The sequence below is a fragment of the Phoca vitulina genome, unplaced genomic scaffold, assembly GCF_004348235.1.
Source record: "Phoca vitulina isolate PV1807 unplaced genomic scaffold, GSC_HSeal_1.0 scaffold11, whole genome shotgun sequence".
NCBI lineage: Eukaryota > Metazoa > Chordata > Mammalia > Carnivora > Phocidae > Phoca > Phoca vitulina.
The window spans coordinates 39,936,842-39,964,417 of record NW_022589714.1 but is presented as its reverse complement, the minus strand read 5'-3'; the positions used below and the strand labels follow the sequence as shown (position 1 = coordinate 39,964,417).

General features: G+C 52.2%; 1 protein-coding gene across 1 annotated transcript in view; it reads left to right on the top strand.

Annotated features, from left to right (window-relative positions):
- Window positions 1-23,205, top strand: part of PTK7 (protein tyrosine kinase 7 (inactive)) — a 59,963-nt gene extending 36,758 nt beyond the window's left edge. The window contains exons 2-20 of the mRNA XM_032409788.1: window positions 439-726; window positions 1,221-1,323; window positions 1,686-1,876; window positions 1,970-2,120; window positions 3,110-3,258; window positions 3,513-3,779; window positions 5,476-5,609; window positions 5,762-5,897; window positions 6,031-6,150; window positions 7,778-7,927; window positions 8,052-8,202; window positions 8,301-8,428; window positions 9,621-9,824; window positions 10,604-10,759; window positions 11,376-11,608; window positions 12,614-12,694; window positions 20,180-20,331; window positions 21,566-21,744; window positions 22,239-23,205. Of these exons, the coding sequence (XP_032265679.1) occupies window positions 439-726; window positions 1,221-1,323; window positions 1,686-1,876; window positions 1,970-2,120; window positions 3,110-3,258; window positions 3,513-3,779; window positions 5,476-5,609; window positions 5,762-5,897; window positions 6,031-6,150; window positions 7,778-7,927; window positions 8,052-8,202; window positions 8,301-8,428; window positions 9,621-9,824; window positions 10,604-10,759; window positions 11,376-11,608; window positions 12,614-12,694; window positions 20,180-20,331; window positions 21,566-21,744; window positions 22,239-22,399 (3,134 nt within the window). The 3' untranslated portion in view covers window positions 22,400-23,205. The remainder of the gene's footprint in view (window positions 1-438; window positions 727-1,220; window positions 1,324-1,685; window positions 1,877-1,969; window positions 2,121-3,109; window positions 3,259-3,512; window positions 3,780-5,475; window positions 5,610-5,761; window positions 5,898-6,030; window positions 6,151-7,777; window positions 7,928-8,051; window positions 8,203-8,300; window positions 8,429-9,620; window positions 9,825-10,603; window positions 10,760-11,375; window positions 11,609-12,613; window positions 12,695-20,179; window positions 20,332-21,565; window positions 21,745-22,238) is intronic.
- Window positions 23,206-27,576: the final 4,371 nt, after the last annotated feature.

Here is a 27,576-nt window from a genome sequence, read left to right as displayed (position 1 = left end):
GATTGACGGGGAGGGCTGCCTGCTAATGTCCCCTGCTCCTCAGCCCAGCATCAGAACCCGTAGGTTTGAAGCTTGTTGTAGGGAGCCTCCCTGGTGTCCCTACCCCTCACCCCAGCCCTTGGAACTCCCTCTCTTTCCTGGCTGCCTGCACCGTTCACCGGGCCCGAGCCTTGCTGTGTTCTGCGTAGTTGCCCTGTGCCCCCTACCAGCTGGTGTGCGCTGCGTCTTTGTATCCTGCAGAGCACCCAGCGCAGTTGAAGAGTTTTTCAGTGGACACTTGGCAGTTGTGGTCTCATGATCCTTCTCTCCTGCGCTTCCTGGACACCTCCTTATTGTGCAGAGCCCCTTTCCTTCTGTGCACAGGGTGATGAGTGACCTGCGTGAGGACGGTGGCTGTAGCTCCTCCTGACGGTGCCGCTCCCGTGTCCCCATCTGCAGGTGCCCAGGCAGCCATTGTCTTCATCAAGGAGCCGTCCTCCCAGGATGCACTGCAGGGGCGCCGGGCACTGCTCCGCTGTGAGGCCGAGGCTCCAGGCCCGGTACATGTGTACTGGCTGCTGGATGGGGCCCCTGTCCGGGACACTGAGAGGCGTTTCGCGCAGGGCAGCAGCCTGAGCTTTGCCGCTGTGGACCGGCTGCAGGACTCTGGAGCCTTCCAGTGCGTGGCTCGGGACAACGCCACTGGAGAGGAGACCCGCAGTGCCAACGCCTCCTTCAACATCAAATGTGAGAGCGGGGGGACTGTGCTCGCTCCCTGCTAGTTCCCCCGTTACTGAGCCCTGTGGGACCCGTCCCTCCTTTCCCTCAGCTTCTCCCATTTCCAGTTGAATGGGGCAGGCAGAAGGCAGTTGCGGTCCGTTCTTTCTGTGTGTGTGGAGAAGAGAAGTTTTATTTTTTCCAAAAGATTTTTTTCCCCCTTCAAGTCGAGGACCCTTGACCTGCTGGATGCTTTTGCAGATGGCAAGGGCAGCGAGGCAGCGTGGCCAAGCGTCAGGGTTGACCCGCTGCAGACTGGGTGGACGCTCTGTTTCTGGCCCCCCACCCCACGCCCTGTGTGCAGCCCTGGCCTCAGCTCTGCGGGGCTTCGCTGCGCTGTCTCTTGGCTCCAGAGCCTGCAGGCCCGCGTCCTTTTCTGATTTTCTTTCTTCCCCTCTGCCCTCCCCACCCCTTTGCTCTGCTCTGCCCCGCCCCTCGCTCTGCAACCATGGCCTCTGCTGCAGGGATTGAGACTGGTCCTGTGGTCCTGAAGCATCCAGCCTCAGAAGCTGAGATCCAGCCACAGACCCAGGTCACGCTGCGCTGTCACATTGACGGGCATCCTCGGTAAGGAGCTAACTTTGAGGGCGGGAATGGAGACGGTTATTCTAGACCGGAAGGGGTATCTCCCCGAAACCCGGACTCTATTCAGAGGCACCTCGCTTCATTCCATAACCACCCCTAGTGACCCGAGGAGGAGCAGCGTTGCGGCATGATCCTGCATTCTGGGAGCAGAGAGTTGTAGAAACTCAACCTGATTCTGCCCCGGAATTGTTGTGTGCCTTTGTGCAAGATGCTTCCCCTCCCAAGCTTCAGTTTCCCCATTTGTAAAGTGAGGGGTGTAGCCCGGACCCTTCGATTCTGTATCTTGTCCACCGGCCACCTGAGTACCCCCTGCCTCCCTGCTGCTGATCCCCTCGGCCCTGCAGGCCTACCTACCAGTGGTTCCGAGACGGGAGCCCCCTCTCCGATGGCCAGAGCAATCACACGGTCAGCAGCAAGGAGCGAAACCTGACCCTCCGGCCGGCCAGCCCAGAGCACAGTGGCCTCTACTCCTGCTGTGCCCAAAACGCCTTTGGCCAAACCTGCAGCAGCCAGAACTTCACCTTGAGCATTGCCGGTGAGCCCGGGGTGGGGATCGAGAAGGTGCAGCAGGGATGGGAGGGGCCTCCCCACTCTGCCTGCTCACATACCTGTGCTCCTCCCACCCCAGACGAGAGCTTTGCCAGGGTAGTGCTGGCCCCTCAGGACATCGTAGTGGCAAGGAACGAGGAGGCCATGTTCCACTGTCAGTTCTCAGCCCAGCCACCTCCGAGCCTGCAGTGGGTCTTTGAAGATGAGACTCCCATCACAAACCGCAGCCGGTAAGGCATCTGGCAAGGGGCCTTCAAGTACGGTGGTACCGGTGCATTCTCTAAAAGGATGGGATTAGTATTGCAGACATGCTAGATCTCTACATGTATTACTTCAAGTTTCCAGCAGATGGCAGTAGAATGTCTTGCTGTTACAAAATGAGTTCCACAAAGGGAAGCCTCCAGGAAGGGCATCTTTTTCCAGTTCACACAACGGCACTGTATGAGCTAGTAGTGGCTCTGTTCTCTCCCCACTCCCCTCCTGCCTATATGGGTCTCCTGGGATGGGGAGTAGAGATTCAGTTTGGAGGGACACAAGGGACCTGGTAACCGTAGTCTGGATGGTAAGGTTACCTTACACACAAGCATACACACACACACACACACACACACACACACACACACACACACTTTTTGGAGGAAGCAAGCACTTCCAGAAGGTTCTGGGTGGTGCCAGCTCCTTTATCTGGACTTTTGTCCTTCCCCGTTTGAGAGCAGAGAGCACCTTTGTGGTGCCAAGCATAGGCTTGGTCCTTGGGGGTATGGCTCCCTAGACTAGGGGATCCCACCTGGCTTCAGCCCTGAATATATCATCAGTAGTTCATCTGGTGTAGCCGAGGAGCTTCTGGCTGCTGGGGCTGGGGGCCTTACTGGCAGGCTGGTGTTAACCCTGCAGGGAGGTGGCTCTCTGTCTCCACATTTGCACACTGTTGATGACTCACTGTCTCCCACTGACACTGTGGCTCACCTCACTGCCCCAAAAGCTGAGTCTCCTGTAGGTGGAACACACCTGTGCACACTCGTGAATGTGTACACTCACGCGCATGGACACACACACCTACACACCCCGACGTGGCACGTGGGCTTCCTTCGCTCTGTCCTGTTCCTGGCTGATTCCTTCCTACACCTCTGACCTTTGCAGCGTGGGGTTCCATCTCATTCCCTTCCAGAAGGAGGCCTGTGGGCCACTTCTTCCACATAGCACTCTCTTCTCTTCGCAGTCCCCCGCACCTCCGCAGAGCCACTGTTTTTGCCAACGGTTCCCTGCTGCTGACCCAGGTCCGGCCACGCAACGCAGGGGTCTACCGCTGCATAGGCCATGGGCAGAGGGGCCCTCCTGTCGTCCTTGAGGCCACACTTCACCTGGCAGGTGGGTCCCTGGGTCTTGGGTGCTGACGTGGGGGCTGCCTTCAACATTGTGGGCACGTAGAGAGTTAGGCTCCTGATCCCACTCAGAAAGCAGCTTGGCAGGCAGAGAGAGGAAGAGCATGCTGAGGGCAGGAAGAGGAGAGACAGTGTTCTCGGGGTTTGTGCTACAAAGGGCCAAAGCTTGCTGTGGGAGAGCATGAGGAACCCTGAGACCCACGGTAATCGGGTGGTTGCCTTCTGCTCCCCTCCCTGCAGAGATTGAAGACATGCTACCACTTGAGCCACGGGTGTTCACAGCCGGCCGCGAGGAGCGTGTGGCCTGCTTGCCCCCCCAGGGTCTGCCGGAGCCCCGTGTGTGGTGGGAGCATGCGGGAGTCCGGCTGCCCACCCACGGCAGAGTCTTCCAGCAGGGCCACGAGCTGGTGTTTGCTGGTACCGCCGAGAGTGATGCTGGTGTCTACACCTGCCACGCAGCCAACCTGGCTGGTCAGCGGCGACAGGATGTCAACATCACTGTGGCCAGTGAGCACCTGTGCCCCGAGGGGCGAGGCGAGGTGGAGGGGAGCCCGGGGCCCACGGCGAGGCCTGGTCTCTGGGTGCGATGTGCAGAGGCTTGGTGCTTACCTGAGGCCCTCTCAGCTCTGGGTTGTGCACACTTGGGACTCAGTCAGCTGCTGGGAGGTGATGTTGGGGTAGACTGTGAAGAGCCAGGCACAGAAGTTGGGGTGACAGCCCACACAGAAAAACAGCCCTCTGGCTGCAGAGCAAGGGCAAGGGACCGGGATTCTAGAGACCCAGGTCCCACTCTTTCCCTAGTACATGGAGTGACGATATGTAGCAAGCCACCTGCTTTGCCAGGGCTCGGTTTCCTCATCCATAAAATGGAGCTAATAACCTACTACCTACCCTACAAGATAGTCAGAAAGATCAAATGTGCTTGCAGTCAGCTGGGAGGTCGACTGGTGGCTGGCCATTCCCTGGTGGCCTCATTTGCATGTCTCAAGGTTGACGGAGGATGGCTCTGTCGGGGTGCCTCAGGTGTTTCCCCCATGGCTGCTGAAGCAGGCCAGCTCAGGCCTCCTCACACAGTAGTGGAAGCCACAAGCCTTCTCAAGCCATCCACTCAGCAGTTGCCCGGCCTAACTTCCACTGGGTTCTGTGTTGGGCCAGGCCAGTCATGGGCCACCCAGACTCTAGGCAGGAGAGAAGTAGACTGTCTCCTGATGGGGAAAGTGGCAGCAACACAATGCAAAGAAACAAGGGATGGGAGAACCATTTATGACCATCTTTGCAAACAATCTGCCACCCCACATCAGACAGGAAGTCCTTGTAGGGTTTTGAGTCGGAGAGTGACAGTCTCAAAAGATCATTCTCCGCTGTTCTGAGAAGACCGAATGTTAGGGGCAGGAGTCAAGACAGGGAGTCCAGTTAGTAGATGACTGTAATCACCCAGGGGAGGTGTGGGAGGGCCTGGAACAGAGCGATAGCAGTGGAGGTGAGAGAGGTGGTCAAAGTCAGGATTTTGGGGGAGCTCAAGTAGATGGGGTTGGTGTAGAATGGATGTGACAGGGAGAGGGAAGTCAAGGCTAGGTTTTGGCTTCTGCTGTTGGCTGCATAGGGGCAGTATTTACTGAGACTGGAAAAACTGGTTCCAGGGGAACTCACTTGTTCTCTTTTGTACATATAAAGCTCAAGATGCCTGTTGGATCTCCAGTCGGAGATGCCGGTAGGCAGCTGGGTTTGCAGGTCTGAAGCTTGTGAAAGGGGAGAGGTCAGGAGTCAGGGTATAGGTTTGGGAATCATGCACTTCTATGGCATTGAAGGCCACGGATGGGCTGAGATCATTCAGGGAATGAGGATGGCTAACCCCAAACAGGGATCTGAGGACCAAGCCTTGGAGCGTTTCAGTGTAATAAAAAGAGCAAGGGTTTTGGAGGCACATGGACCGGGGATTTGAATCCTATCTATCAGGTATTAGCACATCACCATTACTACTTTAAACCTCTGTCTTCTCCACTGTAAAGTGGGTATAGGAATACATATGTATGGACATCATGTTCCAAAGGTTGTCCTCACTAAGGGGCCATTGTTGCACTTTTACTGGAGCAGATGGGCTTCTGAACTCGAGGTCGAGCGTGGGATTAGAGTTTTGAGGAATTGGACCCTTTGGTTTTGCAGACATGTTCCTCGGTCTTCTTTTCCCTCTCTGTCCCTCTAGCTGTGCCCACGTGGCTGAAGAAGCCCCAGGACAGCCAGCTGGAGGAGGGCAAGCCAGGCTACTTGCATTGCCTGACCCAGGCTACGCCAGAACCCACAGTCATCTGGTACAGAAACCAGATGCTCATCTCGGAGGTGAGAATGAGGCTTGCTCCTGGCAGAAGGGGGCAGAATCCCCTTCCAGGGCTCTCCTCTGGGATCAGCTCCCTAGCACTCCTTCCCCCGAAGCTCCCCTGAAGACGCTTGTGGGGCTGAGACCTCCCACAGTCCCGTAACGTGTGCCACAGGACTCGCGGTTCGAAGTCTCCACGAACGGCACCTTGCGTATCAACAACGTGGAGGTGTATGATGGCACATGGTACCGCTGTGTGAGCAGCACCCCAGCCGGCAGCATCGAGGCCCAAGCCCGTGTCCAGGTGCTGGGTGAGTGCCCGAGTGCGGGGAGAGCAAAGGGGAAGGAACAGCAGGGGGCCCAGATCCTCAGGCCCGCCCCGGCCTATCGAGCCGCCGCAGTTCCTCCTCTTGCCACTCACCCACCCTCCCTCTGCTGAAACAGAAAAGCTCAAGTTCACACCACCGCCCCGGCCACAGCAATGCATGGAGTTTGACAAGGAGGCCACGGTGCCCTGCTCAGCCACAGGCCGAGAAAAGCCCACTATTAAGTGGATTCGGGCAGGTGGGTACCATGAGGGCATGGAGTGGGGGCAGGTCGGACAGTCCACTGGTCAGATGTGTGCGTGTCTGAGGACCAGCCGAGGACCCGGCACCATGCCAGGAACTGTGGGAAAGACAAGAAATGTGGGCCGATTTATAGTCCAGGTAGGAAGAAAGGAGCCAGACACCAAGGAGGTCAGGTTATGGCATTAGACATCATGGGCGATGATTGAGGCAGCAAGTGATTGGCTTGGCCCAGATGGTGCTGTGAAGTCTTCCCTCTCCCTTCAAAATAGTCATCCTCGGGGACAGAAAGGTAACATGGGCTCCTTTAGAAAATTTGTGGGGGCACCTGCTGGGCTCAATCGGTAGAGCACGCGACTCTTGATCTCGGGGTTGTGAGTTTGAGCCCTACATTGGGGGTAGAGTTGACTTAAAAATCAAATTTTTAGGGGCACCGGGTGGCTCAGTTGGTTGGACGTCCAACTCTTGGTTTTGCCTCGTGTCATGATCTTGGGGTCTTGCGATCGGGCTCTGAGCTGGGTGTGGAGCCTGCTTGGGATTCTCTCTCTCCCTCTCCCCCTCATCCCCCACCTGCATGCGCATTCTTTCTTTCTCTAAAAAAAAAAAAAAAAAGGAAAAAAAGACAATTTTAAAAAACAAGAAATTTGGGGGGGAAATGCATAATCCCACTATCCATCATCTTTGGGTGTGTGCCCCCTTCTTTTTCTATGTGTATCTTTCTGTTTGCATGTAGCAATTTTATTGAACATACAATTTTCACTTATTAGACTTACATGAGTAAGTCATGCTTACTATAGAAAAAGAAGATAGTTAATTATGTAATTTTACATCCTTTTTTTCTTAACGTTATCAAGCATTTCCACATGAACATTGGTTTTGATGATTGTAATAATACTCTGATGATTGGATTCACTGTAATTTACTTAAATATTCCCTAACGGTTGGAGATTTGGGTTGTTAACCATCCTCCCTCTCTCGCTCTCTGCCTTTCTCGCTCTCTCGTTTTATTGCTGCAATAAACATCTTTAAGCCAAAGTTTTTTCTGGATTTGGGTTTATTTCCTTTGGGAGAGATTCCCAGAAGTGGAATAATTATGTATGAAAGGGTATGCATGCTTTTGCCACCCTTGCTGTAAATTGCCAAGTTGTCTGTCAAGGGTCTGGACCAGTTTTTACATTTCCGTGAGTAGTACAAGCGAGAGAGTAGGACTGCAGGTTTCATGGAGGAAGTGGGCTCTCTCCACTCGGGTGGTCGGGGGCAGCTTTCTGTTGGAGCTGGAGCTCCAAATGGATCTGAAGCCTGGATGGCTAAGAGCAGGAAAGGATTCTAGGAATGAGAAGTGACAGGCGGTGAGGATGAGAACGAGGCAAAGTCGGGGCCCCTTCGGAAGTCCGGTTTTGCAGGAGTGAGATGTTGTATAGGGCAGCGGAAGGAGGCGAGACTGAACAGTTGGAATGGGAGCAAGTAATGGGGAGTTCCCAGTGCCTGGTTCAGGAGTTGGGACTTTGTGGGTCGTCAGGAGCAACAAACAACACATTTTTGAGTAGAGACAGGTGACTGAGCGCTCTGCCGGCCACCCCTGTGATTCGGGTCGAGCTTATAATTTTCCTCTGTCGCCCCCACAGATGGGAGCAGCCTCCCAGAGTGGGTGACGGACAATGCCGGGACCCTGCACTTCTCCAGGGTGACCCGTGATGACGCCGGCAACTACACTTGCATCGCCTCCAATGGGCTGCAGGGCCAGATCCGTGCCCATGTCCAGCTTACCGTGGCAGGTGCGACCGTGGCAGGGCCCTGGGGCTGGGCTGTTGGGCCCCAGGGCGGGTGTGGGGGCAGCCCACAGCCTGCCAGCCCCATGGCTCACTGCTCCCCGCCCCTTGTTGGGCTCTTCCCATCCAGTTTTCATCACCTTCAAGGTGGAACCAGAGCGCACGACCGTGTACCAGGGCCACACAGCCCTGCTGCGGTGTGAGGCCCAGGGAGACCCCAAGCCGCTCATTCAGTGGAAGGGCAAAGACCGCATCTTGGACCCCACCAAGCTGGGACCTAGGTAGGGCCGTCTGCTTCTCTGGCCCACCGCACCTCTCCTACAGCCGGTCTTCCCAGGAGCTGGTGAGGTGGGCAGCGCTGTGGTTTCTCTCTTGGCAGAATGCACATCTTCCAGAATGGCTCCCTGGTGATCCATGACGTGGCCCCCGAGGACTCGGGCCGCTACACCTGCATCGCGGGCAATAGCTGTAACATCAAGCACACGGAGGCCCCCCTCTATGTTGTGGGTATGTGCTGGGGAGTGGTGTCCTGCACAGGAAGTGCTGGGGCCAGACTTCCTTCTTATCTTTGTCTTCATCGGCCCCCTGTATACGGAAGACACTGAAATCATTTTTGTGTTGGGGGCTGGGATTCAGCTGGGTCCCCTCCACCATGCGTGGCATAGTGTCAGTTTCCTTGCCGGGCTGTTGCTGATTTAACATTCTACAGCTGGTGTGCATGTGTGTGTGCGTGTTGGGGGGGCCTGGGGGTGGTGCTCTTGTCCTAAAATGTTTCTTCCCAGGTCTCCTGCGGCAGCCGCACATATCTCTGGGTGGGCAGGGAGGGGAGCAGGCCAGGGTGCAGCAGGGAAGGGTTCCTTTGCCCTGGAGGCCCAGAGAGGATGATGCATCAGGTAAAAGGCTCTGCCGAGAGTCATGGACTCGGGGTTCAGGTGTGGCCCTTGGAGGTGTTATTTCCTCTCCAGGGGCTTGGTTCTGCATCTGTAAGATGAGAGTGGTTTCAATGAGAAGTTCTCAAACTTGTGGTTTAGCAGCAGAACTGTTTTTCTAGACAAAATATTCTGTGGAACTTTGAATGGATAATAGCGAAGTGATAAGGCCCCTTGGTTGAAGCATTAGGTGTGGGCGAGAGTTCGGGGATCCTGGATGGTCTCTCCCACGGGCCTCTCTCCCTCAGTTTCTCTAATGATTCCTGGCTCCTCTTTCACCGTGAGACCCTAGGCCATCGAGAGCCCCTAGACTAGAAGATCCTTTCCACAAACAATGTTTCTTGAAGAACTTGCTCGGTGTCAGGCAGTGTCTGGGGTCCTAAATCAGGAATTCCCAAATGCTGCTCTTCGGGGCCTGGTTCATGATACCAAGTCACTTAGGAAGCTTGTTAATGATAGTGTGGGTTTTTGTTAGCATCCTGACAGGTGTGTTTTTTTATGTGTGTCCCTAGCCTCAAATTCAGATGCACTCCAGCTTGGGAATCACTGGCCTCATGTCCTTCAGAACTCTCTGTGACCTTGGTGGGGCCCAAGGACCCACCCCTTGTTAAAGCCAGTGACAGTGGTGACCCTCCCTGGTTCTCTGGTTTGGTCAGGCCATCGAGTGTCTGGGAGGTGGTCTTCGGTGTAGGATGGGAAGGGGTGGTAGCGAAGGAGGGCTGGGTTTGCTTCACTGGCCCCTGGCCCAGACCCTTCTGTGTGTCTCTCAGACAAGCCGGTGCTGGAGGAGTCCGAGGGCCCGGGCAGCCCTCCCCCCTACAAGATGATCCAGACCATCGGGCTGTCCGTGGGTGCTGCTGTGGCCTACATCATTGCTGTGCTGGGCCTTATGTTCTACTGCAAGAAGCGTTGCAAGGCCAAGCGCCTGCAGAAGCAGCCTGAGGGCGAGGAGCCAGAGATGGAGTGTCTCAATGGTGAGAGGCAGTGGTGTGGAGGCGGGGCCGGTGTGCAGGCGCTGAGCGCCCCCTGGCGGCCACAGAGAGAGCTGTTGCGCTGGGGAGCCGGGGCTCTAGCAGAGCTGCCCCACCCCTAGCTGGAAGCCTGGAGTTGGCCCATTCCCAGGCGGTGGGGGCTGAGCAACCGGCCTCAAGACTTCCTCATTGGAGCCTCGGGGCCAGCGTCTACGTTGCCTGGCTGGCTCCTCCCTGTACCGCTCAACCACAAGTACAATTAGTACTCACATTCGTGTTTCTGTGGCACATCTGTCTCCCCCCATTCGTCTTTGAGTTCCCCCAGGGGCATTCGGTCGGTTTCCCTGCTCCTACCCTTCCGCTCAGAGGCATTGCTGGGCTGCCCCTCTCCGTTTAGGCATTCAGGAGCAGAGCCTGGGTCTCCCTCATTGCGATTCACCTTTGTGCCCAATTAGGGCTTTGCACAGAGGAGGCCCCATGAAAGCAGAGCCCCTTATATTGATGTAGTGTCCAGGGGCCGGCAGACCAGATGAGACTTGTGCACCTGGTTCCATTTCGGAGGTGGTAATCAGCTGCATCAATCCGTGGTTGTACTCTAAGGGATGCCTGTACCCCCTACTCCATCAGTTCACCAGTTGGACTGGCCTTTTTGTGTGGAACACCATGATTGGACCCACTTGACGGAAGTAGAGGTTTGGGGGAGAGAAGTGAGGTCCCCGTGGTGGCCAGAGTGTCTGGTCTCATGTGGCTACCTCCCCCACCACCATGCCCCTTCTTCCCAGGCGGGCCTTTGCAGAATGGGCAGCCCTCCGCAGAGATCCAAGAGGAAGTGGCCCTGACCAGCTTGGGTTCCGGCCCTGCGGCCACCAACAAACGCCACAGTTCGACTGATAAGATGCACTTCCCGAGGACCAGCCTGCAGCCCATCACCACCCTGGGTACGCTGCCTTGGCCACAACTGTCATAGCTTAATGACAGGCCTGTCTGGAGGCTAGGTTAGGGCTGGTGGCTCTGAAGTCCCTCAGACCCAGCACCTGGGAGCCACGGGCGGGAAGCAGAGGGGAGATAAGTCCACTGTGTCCCCAGCACCTGTACACGACTCACCTCGCCAGCTTTGGTCATTCGTGAGCATGATTTACTTGGCGTTTCCTTCAGATGGGCTGCCTTTAAAAACAAAACAAAATTAATGCAAGTTAGTGTTGTTCTAGGAAAAAATGTGAAAAATCATCGATTTGTGGTAGTTACATTTTTTCTGCATATACATTAAATTAATACATGTAACTATTAACGTGTTTATTGAGAGCCACCTAAAGTTCTCATTACAAGCCATCCTTTGGAAAATGCTGGATATTAATTCCAGCCCTTCGTTTTACTGTTGGAGACCGTGAAGCCCAGGGTGGGGTGGGGAGTGGTCTGCTCAGGGTCACCCAGCAGGTGGGTGGGGTGCAGCGAAGACTCCCCTCTGTGTGACACAGAGAGGCAAGGCACCCTCCCGAGTCGGGAGCGTCCCTGTTGGGGTGAGGGTAGCTGGCTGACCCCGACCTGTACCCACAGGGAAGAGTGAGTTTGGGGAGGTGTTCCTGGCGAAGGCGCAGGGCTTGGAGGAGGGGGCGGCGGAGACCCTGGTGCTTGTGAAGAGCCTCCAGAGCCGAGACGAGCAACAGCAGCTGGACTTCCGGAGGGAGTTCGAGATGTTCGGGAAGCTGAACCATGCCAACGTGGTGCGGCTCCTGGGACTGTGCCGGGAAGCCGAACCCCACTACATGGTGCTGGAGTATGTGGACCTGGTATGCTGTGGGGACCTGGGAGTCTCGGGCAGGGTAGTGCCCTGCCGGCAGGTGGGGGGGGTGCACCCTTGGAGCCCCGTCTCCCGTGGTCTCAGCCTGCCTGCTCTTGCCGCCTGGAGACGCTCAGCTTCCTGTCCCCGCTAGCTCTCTGACACCTGTTGTTCCTTGACCGGTGCTCCTGCCTTCCTGTCTGCCAGCCCCGTGTCTGGGGGCCGGTCCCCAGTTCTTCCCAGCTTCTCACTCTGTGCACCACATGGATGCATCCCAGGTCTTCTTCCTTGACTCGGGTTTTCTTTGGTTTGTCATTTTTCCTTCCCTGCAGAGCTCATCATCCCTTGAGAATAAACTTAGCAGACCCGGCTTTCCTTCCTCGAAATCCTTCCTGGCATCCTGTCCCATCTGGGGCCCCAGTGTTAGCCCCGGCACCAGCTTTCTCTTTCCATCTCAGCTCTCATGCCCTGAGCTGCCCCTTACTCTGAATTCCGCAATCCATCTAGGCCTTACTCCCTTGCTTCTCAAGCTGCTGCTTGTCACATCCCTCAGCTCGGCAGGAAGGAGGAGGAGCAGTCCTTCTTCTTGCCATTGGCAAGAGTTTATGACTACTTTATGTATGTTGTTGCTGCTCCCTCAGTATATTTCTTAGATGATAAACCCCCTGAGGACAGGGGTTTCCTCCCAGGGGTCTGTGAGGGTTGGGATCTGTGTTTTCTCCTCTTGGTTCCCTGAGGGCAAGAGCCTTGTCACCTGCCTGTCTGGGGCTCTGCTGAGGGTAGGAATGGCAGTCCTGTCTTTCTGACCGAGGGAGCTTCTAGAAGCCATCTCCTATATGTTTTTTAAATTCCCACTGGACTTCCCACCAAGGTAGGGAGGCTGGCTGGGGTGGGGGTGCAGGGCCAGGGGTTCTCACCTGCCCAGGTAGGTGCTCTGGGAGCCCCTGCTTGGTTTGATGCTTTGGAGATAATAGAGATAATTTGACCTGACAGAGATGCTTGGCTTTTCCCTTAGGGAGACCTCAAACAGTTCCTGAGGATTTCCCAGAGCAAGGATGAAAAATTGAAGTCACAGCCCCTCAGCACCAAGCAGAAGGTGAGGACAGGGCGGAAGAGGTCCTCAAGGGTGGGCCAGGATCAAGGGCAGTCATAATGTTAGAGGTGCAGCGGATGGAATGTTCCCTGAGGACCAGGCAGGACTTTACATATGTTATCTCAACCATCACGATAGTCCTCCGAAACAGATGTCATTAGCCCCATTTTGCAGATAAAGAAACTGAGGTCTAGAGAGGTTAAGGGACGTGTCCCAGAGCACGTAGCCCCCTAATGCCTTTGTGTTGCTGCAGTGCCTTCATTTGGAAGGGCTGCTCTTCGCCCTTGCTGCTGGAGCAGGACGTCTGCCCCCTGCAGTGAGCGCTGGGCTGGGGCAGCCCAGGTGTCGAGGGACGGGCAGGGCAGGGTGAGGCTCTGAGAGTGTTTCGCCAGCCTCTGAGCGTGGAAGACTCTGCTTTGAAAGGGCTGCTCATGTTTGACCCACTGTGGTTTTCACACTCTCCGTCTCACTTGGGCTTTGGGCTGCCCAGCCTTTCCTTCCGGTTCTCCTCCCGCCTTCTGGGCACAGATCCCTGGCTGGCGCCCCACGGTGAAGCAGACCTGGCTTGAAACAGCGAGGAAGGGAAAGCTTGCCTACTACCCTCTGCCCACCTCAGACGATACTTCTGTGGCCCAGTTCTTCCTGCCCACAGCCTCCTTCCCTCCCCTCTGAAATGGGTCTGCCTCCTTCTCTGGGATTGGGCATCCTGCTACCAAGCTGACAGCAGAGTCACCTCAGAGACCAGTCACAGCTCAGGGCAGGTAGGCAGCGACTGCTAGGGCCCTCCCTCCCAGGTGATCTTTGCTTGGGCCTTGTAGGCCAACCCAGGTCACAGATTCTGGGGGCAGGCCCGAAAGGCATGGCTGGTTGATAAGTCAGGCGAGTGGGACCCTGGTCACCCCTGGTCTCTCTGGGGAAGTTGCTCTGTGCCCCTCAGGCTGACTTTCTCATAATTATAGGTGAATTTACTGTAGCCCACACAGGACAAGTGACCTGGCCCCACATTGCCCACAGCTGGCCTCCTGACGCCAGGCCCCCGCCTCCATCCCCATGAAGCTGCAGCAACTGTCTGCAGTGGCTGTGGATGGAAGGACAGGATGTGTTCCTGTCCCTAAGTAGGATGTCAGGACCCCAGAGTTTACAAATCAGGACATGCAAGGAGCCCGTGAATCTACTGAGCCGGTCATGGCCGTAAGGGCCCTTGCGGTTGCAAAGTGGAAACTGCCAGGCATCCTTGGGGCATTCAGGATCTAGTGGGGGAGCTTGGGACAGTGAATATGGCATGTACCTTGCACACTTCAGGGATGACACGGAAAGTGAGTGAGAGACAGAAATTAGGAGACATCGAAGACCTCCATGTCCTTTAGGGGGACAGACGGTGTGGTTAACAAAGAAGGTTTCCTGGTCGAAAAAGCGATTTGAGTTCAGTTCTCAAGGAGAGGAAGTAGTTGAATGGCAGGAAGGGGATGGCTTCAGGAAAGAGGGGAGTCAGGTAGGTTTCTTTGGGACCAGGACGTAGGCAGGCAGACAGGAAGTCATTTACCTCTGTCACATGACCTGAAGGACTTGTTTTGGCTGAAAGTCATTACCACCTGTGCTAAAGATCTGTCCCCCATTTTTCTCCCCTAGCATCTTAAATCTGATGGGGGAGCTTTAGTAAGTTGGGTTCTGCACACTCCTAGGACAATATTCTGCATCAGATGGGAAGTGGGGTTTGCGTAAAATAAAAAAATGCAGGTTTCTAGAGGGAATTGGAATATCTAAGGATGGAGTCTGAGGACCTGCATTTTTCAAACAGGCTCTCCAGCTGATTTTTTTTTAATTAATTAATTTATTTATTTGAGAGAGAGAGCGAGAAAACACAAGCAGGGGGAGCAAGCAGAGGGAGAGGGAGAAGCAGGCTCCCCCGTTGAGCAGGGACCTGATGTGGGGCTCAATCCCAGGACCCTGGGATCATGACCCGAGCTGAAGTCAGATGCTTAGCTGACTGAGCCACCCAGGCACCCCTAAAGTTACACTTTCAAAATACTGTATTTGATGCACTTGATATTTTCTAGCTTATTTTTTTTAACTCACTAAATTGATTTTGAGACACATGTGGGTCTTGATCAGTAACTTGAAATATGCTGCTTTTTGGGGATTCCATGAAAATGAAACTTAGTAGGAAAGATATACTAAAATCATAGATATTTTCTTGTATTAATAGTGAGCTGTTATATCACTTTATATTCCTAGGATTCTAGGGGGATGGAAGGAGGAAGAGTTAGTTTGTAAGGGGAGGTGGGATGGTAGGAGGGGTGCCCCCTGGTCGGGTAGAATTGGAACGAGAGTGCCTAGCTGCTATGGGTGGGCCGTGGGAAGTCCTGGGAGAATTTCAGGACAGCAGTGGGATAGTGCCAGAAATCAGACCTGGGCCCTGGGTGTTGGCATAATTAGAGGTAATGCGTGTTTGAGTAGCTGATGAGATGATGGAGATTTTGAAGTCCGGTAGCTGTAACCTGTGACTTGTCTGTGGGTCCCAGCAAGCTAAGGACAGGACAAGGAGCAGGGTCAGCTTTGCACGCCTCGAGGACAGCGGTGTGTGTGGTCAGATGCCGTAGCATGAGAATAGCAACAGTGTCACACGGGTTAGCCAGAAGGTGGGCAAGCCCTGAGACTGGCATGTTGGAAGGGATGGGGTGGGTCTGGCTTTCCCAAAGAGCAGGCCCTTACGATGGTATTTGAAAATGAATCCTGTGGTCGTCTGATGGCACCTTACCCAGCAGTAATTGGCCGGGGTCTAACAGAATTCCCTTTTACTGTCTGCACTTAGCCTGTGTTTCCAGAAGCACTGCCCCTCTGGAAAGATAGCAAGTTAGTCACTATGCCAAGTCCACTCTCTTCTGTTTCCCTTGACTAGCAGCAGACTGTTGAGCTAATGAGCCAGAACAGAGAGAGCAGGCTGAGGGGAATGGCAAGTCCAGTGAGGGCACGCTGCAGAAGGCTTTGTCCCTTACAGATAACCTGGCAAGGCTGGACAGTGCCCTGCAGTTTTGAAGCCTGAAGTAGAGTCCGTCTGTTAATGATACGACCACTTCCGTGGTCATCTGGCCCTTTGACCACCATTGGCATGTGGGGCATTCTGAGGATGGCAGTCTGCGGGCGATTTGGGGAGTGTGGTGGCCTCTACTTTTCCGTGGAGACACAGTGGCGGCGGGGGGGGCGGAGGCGGTGGGTTCTGTACCCAGGGGGGAATCCGTCATCCTGGTGGACCTGTTCACCTGACCTCTTCTTAAACCCTCTTCGCTGATTTTACGTGTTTGGTTGGAAGCTGTCTGGAGATTTTGTGTCTTCACTTAAGATAAGGAAAATACACCAAGAAGATGAGATCCTTTCCCAATTCCCGATGGTGTCCTTTGTTCGGCACCTCGGCATATGCAGTGTCAGCCAATATGTTGGGTATGTAGATAGGTCCTGTGTGGTGGTGGCTTGGATCAGTGGTTCTAGAGAATTTCTGGCCACGATGGAAATATTTTATAGCTGCTGCTGTCCAGTGTGGTAGTCACTAGCCTCATGTGGCTGCTGAGCATTTAGAATGTGGCTAGAGCTACTGAGGAACTGAATTTTTAATTTTATTAAGTTTTCATTCACTTAAGGAGTCACACAGGGCGAGGGGCTACTGTTTTGGACAACATGGGTTTAGACCATTGTTTAATTTTGTTTTTTTCTGATATTAACGAAGTAGAGTTTTAATGTAACTTTTTAACATGTTCTGCATTCAATTTGCTTTTTCCCCAAACCATTTCTTATGTGTGACTTTTAAAATTTTTAAATTAAAAAAGAAATTTTTAAAAATTTATTTAAGTAATCTCTACACCCAATGCAGGACTCAAACTCATGAGCCTGAGATCAAGAGTCTCACGCTCTACCAGCTGAGCCAGCCAGGCGCCCCTATTTTCAGGTTTTTGAGGAACCTCCATACTATTTTCCAGAATGGCTGCACCAGTTTACATTCCCATCACCAGTGCATGAGAGTTCCTTTTTCTCCACACTCTTGCCAACATTTGTTATTTCTTGTCTTTTTGATACGAGCCATTCTGACTGGTATGAGCTGATATCTCACTGTGGTTTTGATTTGCATTTCCTTGATGGTCCGTGATGTTGAGCATCTTCTCATGTGTCTATTGGCCATCTGGATGTAGCCCATTATTTTAAAAACTTTTCTTGACTGAGACCCAGTCGCAAAAAAACATTTTGTATCAAAAGCCATCACATGCGTGTATATATATGTATTTTTTTAATGAAATATGTATATATATTTTAATGAAAACAGTTTTTTATGAATGATATTAGTCCTTACTAAGTATTATGTACTCTGATATTTTCTATTCCATTTAAAAGTTTTTATTGCTGGGGCGCCTGGGTGGCTCAGTCGTTAAGCGTCTGCCTTCGGCTCAGGTCATGATCCCAGGGTCCTGGGATCGAGCCCCACATCGGGCTCCCTGCTCCGTCGGAAGCCTGCTTCTCCCTCTCCCACTCCCCCTGCTTGTGTTCCCTCTCTAGCTGTCTCTCTCTGTCAAATAAATAAAATCTTAAAAAAATAAAAAATAAAAAAAATAAAAGTTTTTATTGCTAGTTAAGATTGACTGAATTGGTTTCATGACATACTAATAGGTTGTGACCACAGTTAGCAAACCACCAGTGGAGGCAGGGGCGTCCACAGGGATGTCACTGGCCAGTGCACACAGATTGAGATCTGTCTTTGGAGTGACCCCCACCTTGGTGTGCAGGCTTGGCTCCTCTGCCGGCCTTTCCGTGACCCTGGGAGCTAGGCCAGTGAAGCGGTTCAGAGCCAGCCAGGGATGCTAAAGGGTCCGTCCGTAGCCAGCACCCCACCCCCGGGCTTGCTGATGAGCAGACAGCCCTTCCTGTGCCCACATCACGCGATATGACCCAGGAGAGGTAGCTGCTGCATTGAGGAAAGAGCTAGGCTCTGGCATTGGGGGGTACAGAGCCTTGCATGGGACTGTGGGTAAAGCTGAGGATGGCCCCCACCCTACAGAGTGCAAGCAGGCGAGGCAGCCAGCCTTGCTCAGGGCTCGGCACACAGCAGATACTCAACATGTTCCTGTGCTCTTCTCTCTGATTGGGTGGTCTCCTTGGAGCAGCCCCCCTACCACTCCACTTGTTTGCGTTTTTGAACTTCAGGAGCATAGAAGCAGATTGACCAGGACGCCTGGGTGGCTCAATCGTTTAAGCATCTGCCTTCGGCTCAGGTCATGATCCCAGGGTCCTGGGATCGAGTCCCACATCGGGCTCCCTGCTCAGCGGGGAGCCTGCTTCTCCCTCTGCCTACCGCTCCCCCTGCTTCTGTGCTCTCTCTCAAATAAACGAATAAAATCTTAAAAAAAAAAAAAAAGATTGACCATAATCTTTGTAGCTCTTTTTTGTTTTTAAGATTTTCATTTATTTGAGAGAGAGAAAAAACGAGCGGGGTGGGGGGAGGGACAGGGGGAGAGAGAGAGAGAGAGAAGCAGACTCCCCACTGAATAGGGAGCCTGACTCGAGGTTTGATCCCAGGACCCTGAGATCATGACTGGAGCCAAAGGCAGACACTCAACTGACTGAGCCACCCAGGTGCTGGGACCATAATCTTTGGTTAACCTATGAGCTACTGTCATTATTGGTCCACACATGGACTTTTACTTAGTGTTATTTTTTAATGTGTTTATTGGCCATTTGTGTGTGTGTGTGAGTGTGTGTGTTTGTTTGGTAAGTTTTATTTTGATGTTTCAAGCTTAAAAGAGTTTAAGAATAGTTCAAGGAATTCCTACAAACAATTTATTAAGAGATTCAATTGTTTGCATTTTGCCCCATTGACTTTATCATTTTCTCTCCACTGATACATGGATATTAGTTTCATGCATTTTTTTTCCTGAACCACCTGAGATAAATTGGCGGCAGCCTTTAGACCTTTCACAATCGGATATATGTAAAATGATATCATGGGGCCTTGATTATTATTTCTTTGCTGACATCGGTTACTGGCCACATTCTCATCTTCACCTCTCCATGATTCCATTAGGTGGGAGGTGACTTCTCCCTTATGGATCCTGAGAGTGATCCCGTATGCCAGGAGAAACACACAGCTGGCCAGTGACCTGTTAAATAATCTTCTCTAGGGACCTCTTTTCCTTTGTTTGCTTTGTTTTTATATACAAGGAAATGCTTCAGATCACACACGTCCCCAGTGGTTGCTCCCGAGGTTTGTCTATAAGGCGACAGAGGGGCCATGGATTTTTACAACCACTCTTGTGGCCTTCTGCTTTTCCCTGTGTGGCATGGGCCATCTTCTCCCTGCTGGTGGCAACCCTGTGCGGATACGGTTCTCATCCCCCCTCTAGACTACCCTCTTGCTGAGAACCCTGTCCTACCATGTCTACTATATTCCACCGGCATCCAGCGGGGTACAGTGTGCGTTAGATGCTCAATATTTGTTCAGTGCATTGATACATACTTTGAAAATGTTAATATAACTTAATCGTAATTCCATCTAACATGTTACGTAATGTATTATATGTGACATCATACACATGGCTCAACATTTTAAAAAGGATATCAGTGAAAAACATCCCCCGGAGAAGCAGGTTCCCCGCTGAGCAGGGAGCCCGATGCGGGCCTTGATCCCAGGACCTGAGCAGAAGGCAGATGCTTAAACAACTGAGCCACCCAGGCATCCCGTTTCCCTACTTTTCTACTCTGTAGTCCCCAGTTCCTCTGCTTGGAGGCAGCCAGTCACGTGTGTTTGTACATTCCCACACACGCACACATGCGCACACACACACATACACACGCGTTTTGTTGTCTTTTTTAAACACAACTAGAAGAAAATTCATAATTTTGACGTAAAAAAGGAACAACCCATAAACATGTAAGCTATGATTACTGCCCAGTTATTTTTCTTTTTTTCTTTTCTCTCTTTTTAAAAAAGATTTATTTATTTTAGAGAGAGAGTGTGTGTGTGAGCATTGGGGAGAGAGGCAGAGGGAGAGGGAGAGAGAGAATTTCAAGCAGACTCCCTTTTGAGCTGAGCCCAAAGCAGGGCTGGACATGGAGCTCTGAGATCATGACCTGAGCCGAAACCAAGAGTCAGTTGCTTGACCAACTGAACCCCCCAGGCGCCCCCTGCCCAGTTATTTTTCACCCAACAAGGGGTTACTATGTGTTCTCCCTGCCCCCTGTGCCGTTTACCTAATCTAACACCTGCTGCATGTCACAGTGGTTCCAAGAGCTTAATTTCATTTACCTCCTTTCTTCTAACAAGCCAGCGAGACAGGTGCTGTTAGTATCCGCATTTTACAGAGTAGGAAAGCGAGGCTGTTGTGTCTTTGCTTTGGGGCTTCCTGTGCATCACACTGATGGCACTGAGACCTCACCAAGGGTTGTGCGAGGACGGTCGTCTGGATCTCTAGTCCTGGGCTGCTCTGACAGGCCCCTTTCTCGCTGCAGGTGGCACTGTGCACCCAGGTGGCCCTGGGTATGGAGCACCTGTCCAACAACCGCTTTGTGCACAAGGACCTGGCCACTCGAAACTGCCTGGTCAGCGCCCAGAGACAGGTGAAGGTGTCGGCCCTGGGGCTCAGCAAGGACGTGTACAACAGGTAGAAGGGCGCCGGTTGGGTGTGGCGAGGGGTAGAAGGCAGACGGAGCTTGGGGGTGTGTGGGGAAGGGCTTCGAGTCTGCTTGGCCCAAAGCTGGAGGGCTTGGAGGGGACAGAGCCTCCCCACCCTTCCTCCACAGGGGCAGCAGCCTTCCTAGCCAGTGGGCCCTGACGCTTATAAATTTTCTCTGGGGGCAGAACATTAACGTTTTTTTAAAAATAACTAGTCAAACTTTATAACAGTTTATGTGTAATTTAACTATTCATATGGTTCCCTCTGCAACTTGCTGAAGTCGGTAATCGCTGTCTTGAAGCCCAGGACTTCAAGCTCAGCAGCCACGGCCAGAGATGGCTCTGGAATGCCTGCACACGCCACACGGCCTCCCGGGGACTTCCCTGCGAGTCACCCCGGCTCTGAGTCACCACAGCTCTTGTCTGGCTGTTGCTTTAGTCGTAATCGGTGTATCGCCAGTCAAGCTCTTTAAGTTTTCTTTCCACTTAACGTGTTCTCGTTTTTTACATTTTGTTTTAAACAGAAAAATATATATGATTGTTAGCTTTTAAATCTACTAACATTGAGGCAAATTTTGATTCTTTTTTTTAAGATTTTATTTATTCAGGGGCGCTTGGGTGGCTCAGTCGTTAAGCATCTGCCTTCGGCTCAGGTCATGATCCTGCAGTCCTGGGATCGAGCCCCACATCGGGCTTCCTGCTCAGTGGGAAGCCTGCTTCTCCCTCTCTCGCTCCCCCTGCTTGTGTTCCCTCTCTCGCTGTGTCCCTCTCTGTCAAATAAATAAATAAAATCATAAAAAAAAAAGATTTTATTTATTTATTTGAGAGAGGGGGAGAACACCCAGGCAGAGGGAGAGAGAAGCAGGCTGCCCGCTGAGCAGGGAGCCCGACGCGGGACTCGATCCCAGGACCCTGGGATCATGACCTGAGCCGAAGGCAGACGCTTAACCGACTGAGCCACCCAAATAAATTTTGATTCTTAATGGAATTTTTAACCATCAGACCCCACATGGATGCCTCCAGATTTTCATCCAACATACCCCCGTGCTCAGCATAAATGCTACCAATTTTCTCTGAGTGCCTTGATGGAGAAAAGTTGGGTTCTAGCCTGGGTATGAGAGCCAGACCTGGGTTGAGGTTGGGGATCCCAGGCCATGTACCCCATTGCACCCTGTGAGGCATGGAGGCCCCGCCCCATGCCTGTGTGTGCTTCTCTCCTGCAGTGAGTACTACCACTTCCGCCAGGCCTGGGTACCGCTGCGCTGGATGTCCCCCGAGGCCATCCTGGAGGGCGATTTCTCCACCAAGTCTGACGTTTGGGCCTTTGGTGTGCTGATGTGGGAAGTGTTCACCCACGGAGAGATGCCCCATGGTGGACAGGCAGATGATGAAGTGCTGGCAGGTAGGCACTTTGTGTTTCCAAAGGACGGTTCCAGATGTTCTCCAGGTGCAGGGTCTGCTCAGGGTCCTGGGCCCCACGAAGCCCGCCTCACTTCCCAGGGTTGCTGTTAGCAGATGTACAGATATGGCTACTCCAGCTGAAATACTAATTAGTACTTTTACACTGGTTGGTAAATAGTCCTTGATCCCAATGCCCAGTCCAGCCACTCTGACACCTGCCCATTGACCCCGCTTCGGTCCTCACGCATTGGCTGCCTCCTGTGGACCCTGCCCTCACCAGCCAGGGAGAGCTGGGGCCAAGGTCATGGGAGTCATCCTGTGGTTGCAGGATACTTCCCATATGCCCCTTGAGTCAGTGCCCTCCCACCACTCACTGGCCCTCGCCCCTGACCCCGAATCGCCCTCCCGTGGCTGCTTGGGGAACTACAGGCTCCACAGAGCTGGACAGGTGGTGAAATGTTTTGACTGACGCTCCATCCACCATCTTCCCTGCAGATTTGCAGGCTGGGAAGGCTAGACTGCCACAGCCTGAGGGCTGCCCTTCCAAGCTGTACCGGCTGATGCAACGCTGCTGGGCCCTCAGCCCCAAGGACCGGCCCTCCTTCAGCGAGATCGCCAATACCTTGGGAGACAACCCCGCAGACAGCAAGCCGTGAGGAAGGAGCCCAGGCAGGCTGTGCCTCAGGATGGCGTGGGCAGGGGAGGACTTCTTCAGGGGCGCCCACAGCATGATGGGCAAGATCCCTTTCCTCCTTGGCCCTAGGGGCCCTGCTCTGGGAACACAGGCACTATTTAGGTCTGGGCAGGGCCTGGGCTTTCCTCCTCTTCCCCATCCTCAGCCCTTGGGCAGGCTGATTCAGACTCAGACTAAGTGACTAGGGCCTTGAGCTGGGCAGCATTCTCTGCTACCCCTTCCCCCATCAGGGACAGTGTGGGTGCCTCAGGTAACCCCAATATCTGGCCTGGGTCTCCTCCCATTGACCAGGTCCAGTTCTGCCACTCACCTGCCAAGTTGGCCTAGGGAGGGCTAGGCTGGAGATGAGCTGGGTCTGAGGGGAGTTCCTTAATATACTCAAGTTCCTGGATAGTTCTGGTCCCTGGGGCCCACCTTGGGGTCTGCACCAGGATTACGGAGGATGCGCCAGTGAATCCTCACCCCATGGACTTGTGCACGCTGACCCAGACCCATGCCTCCTTCCCACCCTTCTCTCCTTTCCTCATCCTAAGTGCCTGGCAGATGAAGGAGTTTTCAGGAGCTTTTGACACTATATAACCCGCCCTTTTTGTATGCACCATGGGCGGCTTTTGTATGTACTTGCAGCGTGGGGTGGGGGGCATGGGAGGGAGGGGTGGACCCTGGAGAAGGTGGGGAGGGTGGGCCACCCCTGCCTCACACCTTTATTGTTGTTGTTCGTTCGTTTGTTTTGTTTTGTTTTTTTTAACACTCGCTGCTCTCAATAAAGAAGCCTTTTTTACAACCTGCTTCTGATGCTCATTCCCTCCCCTTGTCCATGCATAGTGTCCCTTCATCACTCACTTATCAGAAGTGTCCATGTGCCATCATGAAATCTAGCAGTGTTTGGATGGGAATAACAAGTAGACACTGGCCTTTCTCTCCGGTTCGGGGAGCATTGAGAATATGGGCTCAGAGGACGCAAGACCACCTCTTGTCTGCGTGACCCTGTGTTGCTCTCTGACTGCTAACTACTTATTCTTTGCTGGCTGGCTTAATCTTCATGCTGGGGGGGCGGGGAGGTAGAAGGCAGGGAGGGGGGCAAGTTAGAGTAGGATTGGAGAAGGAGTTAATGACGGATTCAGGTCTCTGAATCCCTGTAGGACTCTCGCAGGGAGATAGAGCAGGTCGAACCGAGCAGAGAAGTGGTGCGCGATGCCCCATCGATGCCCTTGTTGGGGGCACTCAACTGGTTTGATTCTCAGCCCTTTCTTAGTTAGACCTGCTGTCATCAGTCACACTCTGCCTTATTCCAGGAACGTCAGCCTGGTTCCCCATCCAAGAGAAAGTAATCCACAACTCAGTCTTAACTCTGAAATTGCTCCGGTTCCTTCTGTTACTCACCACACTTCTCAGTAATGGAAATAACAGCTAATAATTATTGGATACGTGCTTTATGCCAATGACTTTGCTCAGGACTTAACATGCATTATCTCATTTAATCTCTGTACCTACTCTAGAGCCAGATATTCTTGTTCCCATTTCTCAGATAAGGAAACTGAAGCTCAGGGTGGTCAGGTAGTGTCCCCAAGGTCGCACAGCTAGTAAGCGAGCCACTTACTTGTTGATACACAGTGTGTTCTATCCCTCAGATGTGTTGGGGTGAAAAAACCCAAGAGCAATTTTTCTAGAACATAGCTTTTCAAAGTGTGGGTTGTAGCCAGTATTCAAAAAAGAATGAAACAGGGGCGGCTGGGTGGCTCAGTCGGTTAAGCGTCTGCCTTCAGCTCAGGTCATGTTCCTGGGGTCCTGGGATTGAGCCCTGCATAATAAGCCCCAAATCTAAGTTCTTGAAACAATTTAGTTTTGTCATTCGTGGATCTGCAGGTTGGTGAGGTTCGGCTGATCGTGGCCGGACCTGGCAGAGTTGAGCTGGGTTTGGCTCCAGGCTATAGGTCTAGTCTGGGTCTGCTCTGCAGGCCCCAGAGCACGCTCTCCTGCAGGGGCAGTAACAGAAGGGGTCACGCCAGATCCCACATAGACATATATAACCATGAGTGTGTTAATGTTTTCTTTTTCTTTTTTTTTTTTTAAAGATTTTATTTATTTATTTATTTGATAGAGACACAGCGAGAGAGGGAACACAAGCAGGGGGAGTGAGAGAGGGAGAAGCAGGCTTCCCGCTGAGCAGGGAGCCCGATGCGGGGCTCGATCCCAGGACCCTGGGATCATGACCTGAGCGGAAGGCAGACGCTTAAGGACTGAGCCACCCAGGCGCCCCCTGTCAATGTTTTCTCATCCAAAGCAGGTCACATGTTGAAACCCAACATCAACACCAGTAGGAGGCACTGCAGAGTCACGTGGCAAAGGATGTTGGACGTCTAATTCCACCCACAGGGTGTGAAGAATTGGGGGCAGCGATCTAATTCACTGTAAGCTGTGATGTAAAATGAGTTCTTACTGTGGGTTGTGCTCAGAAGTACTAGGAAGGTGCTACTCTAGAGGGTCAAGCAGTAACCCTCCTCCCACTCCTGGTCTTCCTTAACCACGAGGCCATGGCTACACTGCTCGTCACATCTGCCTTTTCAGACTCTCCTCTCTTGACTTTGGTGATGGTACACCATCTCCATCTTCTGCCTGCCTGCCCCAGAGCCAGCTGTTCTGGATCCTCTCCTTGGATTTGCTCTCCCCATGTGCTCACCCTCAGGAATCTCATCTCGCCTCATGTGACTTTAATCGGCCCTTCGGTGTGGATAGTTCCCCAGAGCATTAGCTCCGATTCTAGCTTCTGCCTCAAGCTGCAGACACACACTCCCCATTTCCTACAGGACATTTCCCACTGCCTGCTTCCCGGGGCCCTCACTGAACTCTCTCTCACAGCCCTGCTTCTCCAGCCAGGTCCTCTTTTTATCAATGGTACCGATTTGGGGGTGATAGTCACCCTTACTCCATCCATCGTGAGCCCTCCTCTCTATGAACCCCCTTCCCTGTGCAGTCCGTCATTAAGATCCATTTATTCTACCTCTACCCTGTTTCTATCCTTGCTTAATTTTAAGAGAAAAAAATACATGAAAAATAGTAATGATCATGGAAGAAGTCAAATGGTACACACTTGTATAAAGCAAAAAACACGCCTCTCTCTCCAACTCTACTCTCCAGTGGGAAGCACTAGTAGTGTCTGGAGTGTGGTTTTCCAGACTTTTCCTGGGCGCACTGACTCAACGACCTCTTTTCTATTCTCTCTAATGCTGCCATCACCACTGAGATCTCTTCTCCACAGAGTCCTTGTGTAAAGGTTAATTCCAAATGCAAATACTTTTTAGAGTGGTAGTTTTTGGTTTTCTTTTTTGTGTGTGTGATGGTCATTTTTTAAAGCAATCCTTAATTTTTGTTCTGGTATAACTTGGGTGATAAAAATCCAGAGAAAGAAATAAAGGTCAAGGTGGGAATGGTGTGGTATCTGGGGCATCTGGCTGGAATTCTGATGCCCCTCTGGAGGTCCTTCATAGTCTGGGGTGGACATGAGCTCCCATCTTCCAGGGGGCTACTGTGAGATAGGCCTTATCTGAGAAGCAGCAAACTCACATTCCAGAGAGGCCAGGCCGGGCACTTATCTGAGCTCAGTGAGCTGTGTGGAGCCTATAGTGAACCTGAGAGCAGAAGCCTCTGCTATGGCCACTACTCAGTTCAGCTCCGGGCTACAGTGCTCTTGTGGGTACAAGACCCAGAGTTGCTAAAAACTCTTAACGTGTCGAGAGAATCCAGACTTTTATGTAAAATCTTCTGATTTCAAAATACTATATGGCTCGAATAAAACACATCTGTGAGCCAGTTTTTGATTTTGCCTTTATTCATATCGACAGTTTTGGCTCCTGAGCCTGCAGTAATCCAGTCTGATGTGGCTGTAGTGTCCCCCCCCCCCCCCCGTGGTGAAAAAGGATTGTGAAAATGAAGCCATCCCAAGCAGGCAAAGGAGCTGGGGCACTAATGCTGGTGTGCAGTGGCCCAGGGATTGGGTGAAATGGGAGAGATCGATCTATTTGAAGGGAAACTGAGAACTGTGTTCATTCCACACACCATGTCCAGTGCATGTGGTAGACAGTAGTTGTCCTCTGGAGTGCCACTGCTAAGGCTTGTCAACCCTGCATGTGTCTAAATTAGGGGTCTCAAAAGTCTTTAGAAGTTAGGCAGGAATCAGCCCAGGGCTGTGGTTGTTAAGACTGCACTGCTCAGACAGATCACAGTCCCAAGCACCATTTGTGGCCCCTAAAGCTCTTCTGGAACCTATTTATGTATTTGACCTGTTCTTCCTCTTGAGCTAACACATTCCATATGTTAAACTACCTGTTATGTAAATTAGGAAAAGGAAAAAAACCCTCTGACACTACTGGGAAATGGGGAAGAGTAGGGCTCTTAATTCCTGTAGTTAGGGGTTTGATGAGCCTATATATACACACATTAGTTCTCACAAATCAATTGAACATACCTTGTTTCCGTATTTCTCAAAGTCCTTGGACTATGACTCAGTAGGAAATGCAATTCACATTGTTATCCGGTATGCACATTGAGCCATACAAAATCGACAATATGCTACCCTCTTGACCTATAAAATGGTCATTTTATGTGATTAAACCTAAACATATGCAAACAAAAGTTTTATGCAAAAATATTTGCCCTTGTGTTTTGTAATACTCATTAATTTATTATTTTAAATGCTCATTGCAGTACACTAAATTCATTTCATTACCACTACCACTAATGGGTCACAACCAACTGCTTTATTTAATCTTCACAAAAACTTTTAAGGCAGGAATCATCATTCTCCCATCCCCTTAACGGCAACCCGATGTTTATCCCAGGGATGAGGTTATTACCCCAGTAGCTTCTATTAGCTATTCACTGACCACTTACTCTGTGCTTTAGCCTTTATCTCCTTTCATCTGCATTAAGATCGCAACATGGGATGGGTACCAACAATGAGGAATATGATGGGATTTGGAGAGGTCGAATACTTGTTTCCTGGCACAGGGCTAGAAAAAGGCTGATTCCAGATTTGAAAAATTTCTGTAACAGCAAAGCCCAGGCTATTTTCACGGCTTTGGAGCTGAGACCGCCACCCACACATTGAACCTGGGCTTTGCCCCGCTCCAGTTCTAACTC